The sequence below is a fragment of the Malus sylvestris genome, chromosome 10, assembly GCF_916048215.2.
Source record: "Malus sylvestris chromosome 10, drMalSylv7.2, whole genome shotgun sequence".
Taxonomy (NCBI): domain Eukaryota; kingdom Viridiplantae; phylum Streptophyta; class Magnoliopsida; order Rosales; family Rosaceae; genus Malus; species Malus sylvestris.
In genome coordinates, this window is record NC_062269.1 from 12,314,862 (window position 1) to 12,331,200 (window position 16,339).

The following is a 16,339-nucleotide window of genomic DNA, read 5'->3' on the forward strand; positions in this document are numbered from 1 at the left end:
ACCATTCATTGGTGTCAAACTATAAAATTTTTGACACCAAAGACTTGTTATATGTTTTTCAACTTTGGGAGTTGATTTTTGTTATCTTCTTTTTCAGTTTTCTTCTCCTTTTTTCTGTCAAAGATATTTTTATTTTCATTTAATAATGCTATTCTACAATACTTCACCCCTTGTTTAAGAGTAATGGTATTCATACCATATTTTTATACCATCTTAAGTGGCATTTGATGTGGATAACCAAATCATTTGAAAAAAATTGCAAAACCCAAGGAAAGAAAGGAGAAAGACTCCTCATATACCATAATCATAATTTAATTAACTAGTTTTTCTTAATTATTAGTTTATTAAATAATGAACTAAATTAAAAAATATGATTAATTCAAATGATGCGTTTGTCCACATCAAATGCCATCTAAAGTGGTATGAAAATGTGGTAAAAAAATATGGTATGAATAGCGTTACTCCTCATTTAAATACAAAGTTTACCCAGCCCTAATTTTCAACCAGCCTCTCACTCACCCTCCCCTCCTGCGCTGAACTCCTCGCCTTCTCCCTCACCCTAGCTCCCTAACCTTTCGATTGTAAAGCTTTCTAAACCCAGAAATTAAGGGGTGTAGTCAAATTAAGATTTTGTAGGATTTTAATAGATTTTAAAATCTGAGTGTAGTTAATTAAAATTTTAAAAAGTATTTTAAATGACTTTGAAATTAGGATATAGTCAAGTTAGGATTTAGCAGGATTTTAAAGAATACATTCAAATCCATGGGTAGTTAATTACGTTTTAAAAAAAATCCATCCAAATCTAGGTGTAGTGAGAATAATAAATATTTACTAAGATTTTAAGGAGTGAAGGATTTTGATAGATTTGAAGGTGGGTAATATAAATACCAAATGCTATCAACAATCCAGCCCTCCCCCCTCTGATTTCTTTCACGCCAGACAACAGAAGAGGAAGAGCCTCGCATACTGAAGATAGAGAAGGAGGGTGAAAGGGCATCTACATCATCCTGAATCCACACATGCGAGTACGTTTTTCTTACCCATTTCTCATCTACTTGGATTATTCTTTGCATTCTGTTTGTTTGCCGAGAAAGTTCAGGAACCCATATAAATATTGAAATTTCAACCATAACAAGAAACCAATTGGAATTCAGTGCTAATAAAGCAAATATTTCAATACCATGATCAAATTCAGTACCAAGGTCTGTTAGCTTTCACTTCAGTTCGCAAATTTTGGGGAGCTTTCGATTTCGGGTAGGTGGATTTGCTGGTGCTGGTAGGATCACTCTTCAGATATGGATGGGAGATAGTTTAGATAACTGGGAGGGGATCCGACCTCCAAATCGAACAGATAGACCTATTTAACCCTCCCAACTAATAACTCACAGTTGCTAGTTGGAGAATGAATGTGGGTTATGTAATTGGACTAATTGGGTATATTTTTTTTTCTCTTTGCATCGATTTTTTTCGTTAACAAAATGATAATGTGAGTGAGATTTCAGGTAGTTTTCTGCTTGTGTAGTTACCGCTGTCTAATTACAAATGTTTTGGTATTTGATTGCTCAAGACGTCCAAAACGATGCTTCTATCATTTAGATTTGCTTATTCATGACGAAGTTGGTATTGTAAAAAGCTGGAGAAAATGTGATTTGGGAATGCTATTGAATTGCTTTGTCTCGTAGAATATCAAACACTTTTTGTTCCTTCATGAATGTAGAGTATCAGTATTTATCAGTTCGGAATGAATTGTTTTCAATTAGAAGAACTTTTCGATGCTAAAATGGATAATGTATGTGTAGAAAATGTAGTGCAGAGATAAAGGAACGATGTTATCAAAATGAGAATTTGTGGAAGACTTTCTTTCTTCACTGATATTCACGGTATATGTTGCATTGGCTATTTTGCCTCACAGAGAAAGTATGCCAGTTGACTGCTGAAGGTCCTTCGACGAATCTCCTTGTTTGGAGGTAAAAAGCCAAAGAGAAAGCCAGTTGCCTCCTGCCCATGGCTTAAGCCGATGCAGCAGAATACTCGTTAGAATAAAATGTGCAAAAATTAGAACCACAGATGATCATAAACAAGGCGTGAATAACTGCTTATGTATAATCTTATTTGAAAATGTAGTTTTGCTAGATTACAAAGGATGAGTCCTACACAAAGTGAAACATATCTAAACTGAATTAGCTACAGTTACATTTAAATGCAAAGCTGTCAAGTAATTGAATTATCTATATTTCTTAATTTATCTTATAATTGATATTATATGTATGGTTTTCTGGTTGTTAACTTATTTGTGGTTTTGTTTATTTGATTGGGTAGTTTATGTAATGTCTCAAACAAGCATGGAAGTGGAAGGTGGGGAAGAAATGGAAGTGGATGAAGTGGACGAAGAAATGGAAGTGGAGCAAATGGTGGAAGAACAAATTGAAGAAGAAGAAGAAGAAACTAATGAAGAAGAAATTGAGGAAGAACTTTATGAAACCATTAAATATTTATTGATGGCAATTCAAGCTGTAGTCCCCGTGCTAAAAGAGTTTATAATTACATTTGGACAACCTATTGAACGTCCTTTAAATCGAAGATCAATTACTATGGAATGATACAATTATATACATAAAGTATTGAAAGAGACGGCCCAAAGGATTTCCGGCAAAGGTATAGAATGTATCGTGATGTGTTTGTGAAGTTATGCATTATTATTAGAGAAAAAACACTCTTACGAGATACAAGATTCATTTGCATAGAAGAAATGCTTGCAACATTTTTGTGTATTGTTGGACACAATAGTAGATATTGTCTACTACGTGATACGTTTGGCCGATCACATTGGACTGTCAGTAGAAATTTTAACAAAGTCTTGAAGGCCTTGTACACAATAGCATCGAAGATGACGGCCAAACATGGATTAGCAGTGCCATGTAAAATAAGGGAAAGTACGAGATTTTACCCTTACTTGAAGGTACGTATAGTTGTCTTTTTTTTATTTTTTTATTTTGTATCGTTCTAATTTATTCCAAATGATAAACTTAACACTCTTTTAGGATTATATTGGAGCTATTGATGGCACACATATCCCAGTATCAATGTCCGGATGCGATGTAAGCAGTTCTTGTAATCGTAAGCGTGTCATATCACAAAATGTATTAACTGCTTGTAACTTTGATTTGGAATTCATGTACGTCCTTAGTGGATGGGAAGGATCGGCTCATGATTCAAGAGTACTAAATGATGATTTGACAAGAAGGAATTGACTTAAAGTGCCACAAGGTATCAAATTATTATTTATCATTTTTTTTTATTATTTAATTTCTCATTATTCCATTGAGTTGCATACTAAAATATATATTATCAGGTAAATTTTTCATAGTAGATTGTGGATTTCCAAATTGACGTCAGTTCTTAGCTCCTTATTGAGGAATCCGATATCATCTCCAAGAGTATAGTGGTTAGGGTTGTGAGCCTAGAAACGAAAAAGTGTTGTTCAATCTTCGTAATGCTTCTTTAAGAAATGTCGTCGAGAGGATATTTGGTATTTTAAAATCACGATTCCCGATTTTAAGGATTGCACCTCCATTTTCATATGCAACACAAACATATGTAGTATTAGCTTGTGCATAAGTGTACAATTTTCTTCGCAAGGAGTGCAGATCAAATGAGTTTCCTGTTGAACTAGATAATGAATCTTCTTCGTCTCCACCATTATTAGTTTTTGAAGGGGATCTTGACCAAGATTTTCAAACACAAGAACAATAACGGAATATTGCTAATGAATGGATATATAATATAGCTTTGGACATGTGGAAATATGCCCATAATGATAACAATGTGAATGGAGGATAATGAGTCACAAATAATTCTAGTGTGGTAGTGATGAATTTCTGATGATTTTCTTGTAATGTTAGGTTTTGTGGCTGCGTTCGAGAAAGCAAAAAAGAAAGAAGAAAATATTACTTGTAATGATGAATTTTTTATTAATATAAGGTTTTGTGGTAGTGTTTGAAACTTGGAATTTGGAATTTCATCTGATTGCTTAGCTATTGCGATTACATTATTATTCTGTGTATTTGAGTTCATGATTGTGCTTGCTAACACTTCAAATTTATTGTTAATGGATTTCCTTTGATTCAAAACATTTATCTTTCTTGTGCATTATTTCATTTTATGTTATAAGATTCAACTAATAAATGCTAAGAAATTCACGAAAGAAATCCATACAAATCCATACAAATCCATAGAAATCTATAATAGAAATCCATATAAATCTGTCAAAATCCATATAAAATTGAGAATATTTTAAAATCCTTTGAAATCTATTACTTAAAAAAAATCTATTAAAATCCCGTGAAATCCAAATTGACTGCAACCTTTCAAACCCATTTCATTTATCTTCAATTTTTGACGCCATCCGCCACTAATTCCCACTCTCTTAACATTTCAGGCTTAAGGGTGCGTTTGGTACGTGGGACGAGACGGGACGAAATGGGACGAGGCGTTCCGTCCCACGTTTGGTATGCCAAAAATGGGTGGAACGCGCTGTTCCACGGGACAGAAATTGGGTGTTTTTGCGTCCCGCCTCCCCTCCTGGAACGGGTTGTTCCACGTATGTGGAACACAAATATTCCACTGTCTACCCTCCTTGTCTCTCCCGTAGCCTCCCTCTCTCCTGTAGCCTCCTCCTCCTCCTCCACCTCAAACCCAGCTGCATCTTCCTCGACCTCAACGCTCCCTCCACCACAGACTCACGTTCTGGGGAGTTCGCGGGGGTTCATCTTCATCTTCGTCCCATCTTTAGTCATTCATTCATTGTTCAAGGAATACAATCTTTAGTCATTCACTTTCTTTCTCTAAATTCTCTGCCATTGTTTTTCGTTTTGCTTCTTCTTCAATCCCCAAAAGCTAATCATGGTATTATTATGTGTTCAAATATGAACAAGTTCAAAAAAAAAAATGTCTTGTCCCGTCCCACGCATAAATATTGTACCAAACAACAAACAGAACATGAATAAGTTAGTCATTTAATCTTTTGGTTCCGTTCCGTCCAATGTGTACCAAACGCAGAACCGAACAACCGTCCCGTTCCGTCCTGCGCGTACCAAACATAACATGGAACCTTGTTCCGTTCCTTCCTCCCATCCCGTTCCGTCCCATTTTGTTCCGTCTCGTCCCGTCTGTGTACCAAACGGTGCCTAATAGTCCATCTCGGAAGCCAAAGATATGTTGGCCAAAGGCAAGGCAGATTTCATCTATTTGTGAGAGTAAAGTTTTTATATTTTTCACACAATCCTCCAAATTTTTAATTTTTTTTAAATTAGGAAATAATTTTTATCTAGCGCGAAACATATATCGCTGAACTCCTTGAATTCAATGTTTGTATGCACAGCAAACGTTTCGATTTTAGCTTGATTTCCTTTTTTTATGGAATTTTAGTTGATTATTGTTATGGAATTTTAGTTGATTATTGAGTGAATTTCATTTTTTCTTGACAGTGCATTCTTACACCAAAACCCCCTGCATACGAAACGTGTGCCTTTTGTTTCTCTGCTGTTTTTGGGTACTCCTGTTCGTTCATCTGGATGCTTAAAATGAATTTTTCTTACACCAATGGGATTCTGCAATTTGGGTACTGGTAGAGTTTTTGGAATTTTGTAATTTGAATTACTTATATCTTGATTTTTGTGGATGGGTTGGTACTTATGGGAGAAATCGACTCTGAATAGGTTTTTGATATATCTTCAAACAGTTTATCCAATAACTTTAGTTTTTAACCAAATATTATACAACTCTCATTCAAATATAAATTGATAATTTGGTAGGAACCCAAATCCAAACCCAGAACTTCAAACACTCTTCCTTTCATCTCTCTCTACGGCCTCTGGGTATTCTCTGTGGATGCAAATTTTCTCCTCCTCGATCTCGGACGATTTTGCACCTACAAAACAACTAGCACCTTAGGTTAAGGCCAAAAGCCTCACGCGCCCACGATGAATGGGGGGGGCTTTGGCCGAAGAACCTCCGAAGCCAAAGTTAGAATTTTAGAGAGAAATAGTGTTTAGAATATTTGGGATTTTTTGCAAGAGGTTTGGAATTAGCTTTTTGGTGAGAATGGGAGTATATTTATAGGGATAGGAGGTGGCTAGGGTTTTTAGGTTTAATTTAGGTTTAATTAGCCAATTTATTATGATAAATTTGCTAATTAAACATAAAGGGAATAAATGGATGGTTATAGAATCAATTAGCTTGCTTAATTGGGGTAGTAAAGTGGGAAAAGATAGGGAAGGTAGAAAGCTTAAGGGGATGGCCGGCCATGTGATGTTTTAGGGTTGAATTGGTTGTATTTTGTGGTTATTTGGATATAATGGATGGTTTAATTGAGAATTAATGGGTTAATTAGGCAATAAACCCATTAATTAGCCAATTAACATAATTTAAAAGGAATGTGTTTGGGAATTACCTTGTAGAAAAGATTTGATGAGATGGACTTTGAATTGTTACCTATTTTGGGCACTTCTGTCTTGGTTGAAAGAGGGTTGCCCGCTGCTTGCGCGTAGGAACCTCGTTGTACTGCAAGGGTATTTTTTTCCTTTTTGTCCAAAAAACCCACGTGTCGCCTTGTGAATATTTTTGGCTCCCCAAATGCCCCCACACCTGTTGGGCTGCTCGCAGAAAAGGGCGGCAGGTGTAGAGATTTTCTTGCTTTAGGAAACTTAGGACTGCTTCCTATTTTGATGTTGATTCTCTCTTTAAATGGAAATTAGATCCTTCTAGGAAAAGGAAATAAATTTCTCTCAAAGCCTATTTAAGTCCATCTTAAGTGGGTTATTAAATCAACTTTGGAGAGCGATTTATTCTACCCTACAAGAGAGAGATAGCTTAGAGGATATTTGTTCCCCCTCCTCTAGTAATCTTCTACATCTTGCCCGTGCAAAGGACCGTCTTTCGTTGCTTTCTTCGTCTTCTTCGTGCCGCACCAATGTAAGAAAAATTTAATTTTTCTTGCCTTATTCTTGGATAGTGCTATTGCGGGGTAGCCGTCGGGGTGGTGCGGCACGTCGGCTGGCAGGGGCCAGGAGCTGGCTCGGCATGAGCTGAGGAGATGTCGTGGCAGGGACCACTGCTTGGGCAGCTTGGCTTGGCTTGAGCCAAGGGCAGCTTGTGCAGCTGGGGTCGAGGATTGTGGCGCTAGGGCACAGTGTTAGGCGAGCCGCATGGCTCATGTCCTTTGAGCTCTTGGACCTGACTCGGGCCAGGCTGGCGATTGAGAGAAATAAGGAGATTGCGGGTCTCATGGGCTGCTGGAATGTTGGGCATGCAGGCCTTCTGCCTGCTGGAATGCTGGGTTGAGCTCCCCTGCTGAGTACCATGAATGTCGTTGGCTGCTTAGTCTTCTTTGCTGAAAGAAAGGTGGGCTGCTCCAGAAAGATGAGGTAAAGAAGATCAAGGCGGATGCATTAGCTCGTCTGATCGCTGTCGTGAAGCTTACTATGAATGAAGATGGAAAGAAGAGATCTTCCCCACCTGCTCATGAGATGCCTAGTTAAGAAAAAACTGAAGACTTCTTCTGCTGCTCATGAGGGTCCGCTTGCTACCGAGAGGTATGTGATTGACATGACTTCTTCTAATGGGAAGAAAAATAAGGTTGCTAGATCTGAGCATGTGGCGTCTTCCATGTTGAGAATGGCTAGTACAATTATGGATAAGATTGCTCAACGTAAAGGTTTTATCATGCCCCCAGTGCCGAAGTCTGTACCAGGACGTTCTTTGGGAGCCAAGTCCGGTTCACCTTTGTAGAGACTTGCTATTATGAAGAGTGGTAAGGTGGACTCTGCTGCTAAAGTGGCGCCAAAGCCTGCTCCCTTTGCTGCTGAGATTGATTCGCCTCAGATTCAAGATCTTAAGCTTGCAATTTCTGAACTTCGTTTCGCTGCTTATGCTAAGAAGGGAATGGATGAGCTGCAGCGCGTTTGTGTTAGTCTGCTTAAGAAGAATGAGCAGCTGAAGGGTGAGAATGATGGGCTTGAGGTTTTAAGACCTTCTCTATTTCTCCGAAAGACTTGCTTGCTTTTACTTTTAAGGCTTCCATTGGTGAAGTAGTTGGAGAAGTTAGTGCCCAGACTGGGGCAGCCGGGGGTGAAGCGCCGGATGATGCCGTTGCTAAGAGTGTTACGGCTGTTGAAGGTGTGGCGACCGAGTAGTCGTGGGATGTCCAAGCTGCTGTATTGTAATATTTTAGGTAGCCTTTAGGATTTTCTTTGTTTTTCCTTGTAGCTCTTGTTTTGCTTGAACTCCTTCGGCCTTTGCTAGTTGTTTATAAACATGTTTTCCTTTGTTTTTCTTCATCTTCACTTCTTTTGTTCATGCCCTAACCTTTAGACTTGATAGACCAGTGGCAGGCATGCTACTTTTTTATAAGCAGACAAGCTCGCGTAGCCTATGCAGCCGTAGGTGTTGGTGTAGAACTTTGCAAAGTTGTTAGCCATAGGGTTGGCAGCCGGATGCCTTACTTACAGAAGAAGACAAGTCCGCGTAACCACTAGGCTGTTAACCTTGACTTTCTTCAATTCCGTAGGTTGCGTAGCAAGTATCACAACACTTTAGGACTTGGTGTAGGTTGTTCCGCGATTGGCAGAGGTGAAGCTTATCGACTACGTAGCATGTCGGCAGTGGATAAAACTTCGTATATGCGCGCTAGCTTGTTTAACCTTTCACAAGAATGTGCGGTTGTATAAGTCTAGCGCGGCTTTACTGCTCGAAGGGCAAGCCGTAGGCAGTCTTCCGGAATCCGTAGGCTACCTTAGTGCACTCGGTAGCAGCTTTAGGATTCCAGGGCAGCCGTCCATCGGATGTACTGCGTAATGTGCCATCTCCGTCTCTAGGGCCCGGTTCCCTACGGATTAAGCCAAGAGACCCAAAATCCTTCAGTTAGCTAAGCCTTGAAAAAGACCATTGTGGTTACTTCTAGGAATCCCGGCGCAAGCCATCATGCATCTAGTTATACTAGGGCAGCCAGGCTCATCCACGTCTGGATATTCGGAGTGTAAAGTTTATCCTCCCGTCTTGGAGAGCTGACCCATATGGGTGTCGGGGAATTGGTTTACCCTCTCGCACTGGAGAGCAATTAGTTTACCCTCTCGCACTGGAGAGCATGGTTGGTCCATCGGGGGGTGCAATTCCTGCGATGGGTCCCTAAGAAGGGCACAGTCTTCTTTTGAAGTGCTGGAGTGATCACTTGTTGTAAGCATGCAGCCGAGCCAAGTTGTGATTACTTCTGAATTCCTCATTGAAAAACGAGTGAAACGAACGAGAACTTAGCTGTAAGGTAGGAACTGCATAACAACTGGATAGTCTTCGACTTGTGAGGTGGTGCCCGTCGAGCTTCTTAAGTCTTCGGGCTTTGATGTAGTCGGAGGTCACACATGGTACTTCTTCAGATTGTAGGCGCTCCACTACTTTTCGATCTTTTTATCGTTTCATGGTAGCGGAGGTATAATTACTCTTACCGCCTATTCTGCTGAGCTTGTACGGACCTTCCCAGATGAGATCCATATTTTTGGATGTTTCGGCCTGCCTATTGCCTTGAGGATATCTCGGCATGGACATATGCTGCTTGATGCCATATTTTTTTAAGAACTTCGCCAAATCTTTGCCCACGAATTGCAGGCCGTTGTTGGTGACGATGGATTAAGGGATGCCAAATCGGTAAATGATGTTCCTCCATATGAAGCGCTCTATGTCCGTCTAAATCGTGGTCGTCATGGGCTCTACTTCCACCTATTTGGTGAAGTAGTCGGTTGCCACGAACCACGGCTGCTCGCAAGCCTTTGTAGTTGGATGCGTCGTTGACATGCGAATGCCAGAAATCTCCATTAAGGGAATATGTGCAGCTAAAGTGTGCTCGACTGCCTTCGGGGCATCGTTGGGCCGAGTTGTTGCGTTCGTCAGAAAACTTTGCATCTCTCAGGGTCTACGCCTTTATCGTCGTCGGTTTGGATTCGGCGGAATAGTGCGTCATGATGATGACTGTAGGTAACTGTAGAATACAAGTAGTCGGGCCCCTAACTCTTCTCGCATGATGGTAGAGCTTATTGCTAATTTAGATACCGTCAAACATGCGAATAAGTCCTCCGCTGCTTCTAGGGAGGTGATGTCAGGTACTTCTTCAAGTCCTTGAATGTGCATTGGCGAGCCTCATCCCAAAGTGCATGCTTCTCTGCTAAAGCAAAAGAGTCTGCCAGAGTTAGATCTTCTTTCATGATCAATTTTCCGAATAGCGGGTGGTCTGCTGGAAGTCCTTTTTGGAAGGCTGCTCTAGCTATCGAGTCGTTGCATCCGACTATTTTTGCTTTCTCTATTTTGAACCTCCTCACATAGTCGCGAAGCGACTCCTTTGGGTTCTTCTTGACGTCGAACAAATGGTCAGACTTCTTTTTGATCGAGCGATAAGATGAATATTCTTTGGTGAAAACCAAAGAAAGTTCGTAGAAATTCCGGATGGATTGTGGCGGCAGGGTGTAGAACCAATCTTGCACCTCGCCTTGTAGAGTGGTGGCGAATATCTTGCACATGAGATCATCGTTGTTTCGATAAAGGATCATTGCGCTTTGGTAACGTTTTAAGTGTCTCTCCGGGTCTTCATCCCCTTTGAAAGATGTGAAATGTGGCATGCTGAACTCGCGTGGAGGCTTTGCCTCCTCGATCTCCTCCGTGAAGGGTGACCTGCTTATGTTGATTATGTTCCGTCGTAGTGCCTCGTCAGTGACCTCGTTGCGTTGGAAATCATGCAATCGCTTGGTCAAGAGTCTCTCTACTTCTTCCTGAATTTGCCTTTGTTAGGGTAGCGGAGCTCTCGGCTGCCCCCAGTCATGACTTGCTGGTCTAGGCTGCTCTTCCATGTGTTTGGCTCGTCTATGCCGCGGATGCAGTGCATGTGGTGCATTCCTAGTAGGCGAGTGAGTTCTTCGCAGGCTGCTGGTTGAACTTGAGCTGGATTGAGTGACTGCTTCTCTCCGTCCGTTGTGCTGCCTACTCTGATGTGAGGTGGAGGACGCTCCTTGTGGGCTTAGCTGCGAATAGACACTTTACCCGGAAGGTTGCTCATGTTGACTATCGGAGTATGACCCCAACCGTGAATGTATGCTCATCCGTGGGCCTAGTCGAGAGTGCATGCTCCCTCGCACTCTAAGACGGGAATGTACACTGCCCAAACGTTCGGCTCGTGGCTGGTCGAGTGGCTGCTTACCGGGACGCTGCTGGAAATGTTCGTCTGCCCTTGTCCTACTTCGGGATACCTCGTCCGGGGCACGTTGGATCCCGATACGTTGCAAAAGTTGATTCACCAAGGTTTTCTATTGTGCAAGGGCGCTCGTCAACTCTATGACTTGTCGAGACAAGTGTTGTTCGCCATTTGGATTGGAAGAGCTTGGAAGGAATGCGCCTCCTTGGGCAGTGGAAATGTGGTAGACTCCGGGCGCGAGATTTGAGTTGGGAAATGTCAAATCCGTGAAAAAATGTGGTGAGAATGCCCCCGGCTCGATGGTAGGTCCGGATGGTTGAGATAGTCTTGGGCCGACTTGGGCTGCTTGGAAAGCCACGGGAGCAGGCTGGGCCGTGAGAGTGGGCTGCTCGAAAGAAGCAGGCTGGACCACTGGAGTGGGTTGCTCGTAGAGAGCAGGCTGGGTCACGAGAGCAGGCTGCTTGGCAGGAGCAGGCTGGGCCACTGGAGTGGGCTGCTTGGCAGGAGCAGGCTGGGCCACCGGAGTGGGCTGCTCGACGAAAGCAGGCTGGGCCACGGGAATGGGTTGCTCGTCGGGAGCAGGCTGGGTCACCAGAGCAGGTTGCTTGGCAGGAGCAGGCTGGGCCACGGGAGTGGGCTGCTTGGCAGGAGCAGGCTGGGCCACGGGAGTGGGCTGCTCGTCGGGAGCAGGCTGGGTCACGAGAGCAGGTTGCTCGGCAGGAGCAGGTTGGGCCGTGAGAGTGGGTTGCTTGATGGGAGCAGGCTGGATCATGGAAGCAGGCTGCTCAATGCGCGGTGCATGTGAATGCGAGGCTTGGGCTTGGGTCCACGTAAACTTGGATGGCACGGCTTGGATCGTGGTCTTAGTACCGTGAGCCTTGGATGGCACGGCTCGGGCTGTGGTGAAGGCTCCATGGACCTCGCCACGAGTGGCTACCGAAGTAGCCACCGCGGTGGTTCCCATGGTGGCCGTGGTGAAGGCACCATGGACCTCGCCGTGGGGTAGCCACCACGGTGGTTCCCATGGTGGAAACTCGTGGTGGTGATGCCGCTCCCTTTATTGTCGCATTTTGCCTCACGGATCTCCGGGCCGTGGTGAAGGCTCCATGGACCTCGCCACGAGTGGCTACCGAAGTAGCCATCGCGGTGGTTCCCATGGTGGCCGTGGTAAAGGCACCATGGACCTCGCCGCGGGTGGCTACCGAGGTAGCCACCACGGTGGTTCCCATGGTGGAAGCTCGTGATGATGATGCCGCTCCCCTTATTGTCGCATTTAGTCTCACGGATCTCCGCAATCCCATTTCTTGAACATTAGACTTTTCACTTGTGGAATTTTCTAAATTTCTAGCCATTATATTTTGCTTATACGTTTTATCAAAGAACCTTTGCAAGTAAAAAAATCTAATAATAAGAACGTATGAAAAATATTCAAATGGACTAGAAAATAAAGAAAAAACCTTTTTGTGCGAGAGTCTTCTACGAGTATGGATTTCAACTCTCAATGAAAGCACCATTTTGTGGATGCAAATTTTCTCCTCCTCGATCTCGGACGATTTTGCACCTACAAAACAACTAGCACCTTAGGTTAAGGCCAAAAGCCTCACGTGCCCACGATGAATGGGGGGGGCTTTGGCCGAAGAACCTCCGATGACAAAGTTAGAATTTTAGAGAGAAATAGTGTTTAGAATATTTGGGATTTTTTGCAAGAGGTTTGGAATTAGCTTTTTGGTGAGAATGAGAGTATATTTATAGGGATAGGAGGTGGCTAGGGTTTTTAGGTTTAATTTAGGTTTAATTAGCCAATTTATTATGATAAATTTGCTAATTAAACATAAAGGGAATAAATGGATGGTTATAGAATCAATTAGCTAGCTTAATTGGGGTAGTAAAGTGGGAAAAGATAGGGAAGGTAGAAAGCTTAAGGGGATGGCCGGCCATGTGATGTTTTAGGGTTGAATTGGTTGTATTTTGTGGTTATTTGGATATAATGGATGGTTTAATTGAGAATTAATGGGTTAATTAGGCAATAAACCCATTAATTAGCCAATTAACATAATTTAAAAGGAATGTGTTTGGGAATTACCTTGTAGAAAGGATTTGATGAGATGGACTTTGAATTGTTACCTATTTTGGGCACTTCTGTCTTGGTTGAAAGAGGGTTGCCCGCTGCTTGCGCGTAGGAACCTCGTTGTACTGCAAGGGTATTTTTTTCCTTTTTGTCCAAAAAACCCACGTGTCGTCTTGTGAATATTTTTGGCTCCACATTCTCTCAATTGATGCTATAGTATTTGTTAAAATTGTTAGATTTAGGGTTTGGATTTAAATTAATTTTAGGGATTTTGATTGTGGTTTAAGTGTTTTGGTATGTTCCCTGCACATTGCAAAATTCGGATACTATTTGGGAGTTTTGGTATTGTAAGTCCGGTGTTTGGCTTAGATGTGGTGTTTCAATCTGAATGCGGGTTCTGTATTTAAAATTTCAGCTAAGGTTTCTCTGTATTCATTATATAGAGAGATTTTCTTTTCATGTATTAATTTGAACTTATTTGGAGATTTTAAGGATTTTTGTGTGTATTTGTGCTTTTGCTCCCCAGTTTGAAATATATATACATGTATCAGGTTACCAAGAATTCCTCATTGGGGTCATTAAACCCTGTAGTTATTAGTTAAGTTCCTCAGTGCGGATTTCTACAAACTACACTTGAGAAAAATAATTATGTAGGGGCTCTATTTCGTCTTTTGAAAAACAAACCAAGGAAATGTAGATATTATTTTTACAATTTGGATACCTCTGATCAATTGTACGAGTGTTACTGTAAAAATCAAAGCACACCATTTCTATTTTCAAAGGATTCCTAATAGCTTGGTTTGGCAAGTGCTAGTCCGTATTAAATCAGTCGTCTTTATCAATAATAGTAGTAGTAATAATAATTTAACTTAGTCTTGTTATTTTTGTTCCAGGTGTGTGGGCTTGAATTTAATGTGATTGCTCTTGCTTATGAGGATGGTGGCGGTGAATTTTTTTTCAAGTATATTGTAATTTTTCCCTTTATTATGTTTTCTTGTTGGTTGCTAACTTATTTGGCCCCTCTGTTGTGCAGAACACACTGAGCAAAGAGCTTTCTGCAAGTAAGTTTGATTATGCTGGGAATATATTGTACATTACCGGTTATTTTTGTGCCTTGTTTTAATTCTACAAGCATGGATGAAGTCATTTGCATTTTCTTGCATGTTGGAGTAGTTTGATGGTGTATAATGATAGACATGAGCAAGGAGCATTGTGCAACAAAGTTTGATTTCCCTACAATTTGCAAACTGTAGTCATTAATATAATATCAAGTTGTGAGAATTTTCTTAAGTTTCAGAATTTCTTTTGTATTCTTGAGGGTTACTAATAAATGTTGAATTGCTTGTTAATTATTATTGTGTTGGCATTTAGAATAGCTTTGGACCTTTTCCGCCACAAGAGGTTTCCTTGAGGTAATTAATTTTTTTGGCAAATTCATATTAAATTGTTGTTGGCCTCTAAAGGCCATCTCCAACCGAAGGGTCCAGAGGGCCAGAGGGTCGAAAATAGCCTGAAAACCGTCTCCAACCGAGGGCTAGGCCAAAGGGCTCTGGAATCTGGGAGGGTCCCACAGAATCGGAGAGGGCTGGAGGGCTGGCTGGCTGGCTTTTTTTTTTTAATGTTTTGTTATTTCTGTCGGTTATAACCGACATGATTTATTTTATTTTATTTTTTTACAGTTTTATTATTATTTTTTATTTACAAAATTTTTCATATAACTTATTGTAGACATCGAAATTTCGATAAATAAATGTTGACCGATAAATCAAAGTGTCAACGCTCATGTATTACATAAATTTTACACGTAGCGTGTGACTCAACGAAAATTGAAATGAGTTGGAAAAGTCATCAAATAGGACACGTGTCAACACCTGGCAGAAACGACTTATTTCATCTGGGATATTATATTCAAAATTAGGCCTTGGAAAATTCTATAAATACAAGCCCATTTCATTCATTTGAGAGGACCAATTCATATTACACCTTGAAGCTCTGAAGCTTTGAAACTCCGAAGCTCTCAAGCATCCAGGTTCCCGAAGAATCAAGAAAGCTCTCTTCGTTCTTCGTTCTTCGTTCATCGCTCTTTCAAGATCAAGCCCCGACGGCCCTTGAAGAAAGCACCATCGTTCATCATCCGTTCATCCAAGATCAAGCCCCAACGGCCCTTTGGATCAACAATCATCCACCTTCAAGATCAAGCCCCGACGACCCTTGAAGAAAGTGTTCTTCGTTCTTCGTTCTTCGTTCATCGTTCTTCCAAGATCAAGCCCCAACGGCCCTTTGGATCAACAAACGTCGACAAATCCACACATCCAACCGTCCTTCAAGATCAAGCCCAAAAGCCCTTGAAGATCCGTTCATCACTGTTCTTCAAGATCAAGCCCAAAAGCCCTTGAAGATCCGCTCAAATCCACCTTCAAAGATCAAGCCCACGGCCCTTTGAAGAAACTTCCAACTGTTCATCCAAGATCAAGCCTCGACGCCCCTTGGATCAACGAAACATCCACAAATCAACACCTTACGGAGATCGAATCAGAGGATCAAAATTGAGAGAGATTGTAACCCAAAATCATCAAATACAAATATTTGTTTGTGCACGTTGTTCTTGTCTCTTTCGTTTCAAGAATTTTCCGTGTTCACACTTATATTTTTTCCTATAACTTCTATTTTACAAAATTTATTTCATATTTTTTTAAATTCCATTTTTTTCCTATAACTTCTATTTCACAAAATTTGTTTCATATTTTTTTTAAATTCTATTTTTTTTTCCTATAACTTCCTAAGCCATTATACAACATTAAAAAAAAAAATTATGTTTGGCCCTATGGCCCTTTGACCCTCGGTTGAAGATGGTTTTTTGTGAAATGGCTAAAACGAGCCCTTTGGCCCTCTGGTCCTCGGTTGGAGACGGAGGTAAAAATGACCCTGTACTGTTCATTAAAATATTAATATCTTGGAGAATCTTGGAGGGCCAAAGGGTTCAAACGAGCCATCTAGCCAGCCATCGGTTGGAGATGGCCTAAGTACCGACCCAAGTGAAT

The 16,339-nt window shown here is 41.3% G+C and overlaps 1 protein-coding gene across 7 annotated transcripts in view; it reads left to right on the forward strand.

The window, feature by feature from the left end:
• Positions 1-799: 799 nt before the first annotated feature.
• LOC126587785 (uncharacterized) overlaps positions 800-16,339 on the forward strand; it is a 30,007-nt gene continuing 14,467 nt past the window's right edge. Inside the window, exons 1-5 of one of the 7 annotated variants that reach the window (XR_007611224.1) lie at positions 809-1,025; positions 2,320-2,959; positions 3,042-3,098; positions 3,188-3,267; positions 4,439-4,849. Coding sequence is in view for 4 of the 7 variants with exons in the window: in XM_050252856.1 (XP_050108813.1) it covers positions 2,663-2,959; positions 3,042-3,251 (507 nt within the window). In the remaining 3 variants the exon portion in view is untranslated. Of the gene's footprint in view, positions 1,026-2,319; positions 2,960-3,041; positions 3,268-3,352; positions 4,131-4,438; positions 4,850-16,339 lie in introns of those variants that run through there. The other 6 variants (XR_007611223.1, XM_050252856.1, XM_050252857.1 and 3 more) reach the window with 6 other exon arrangements.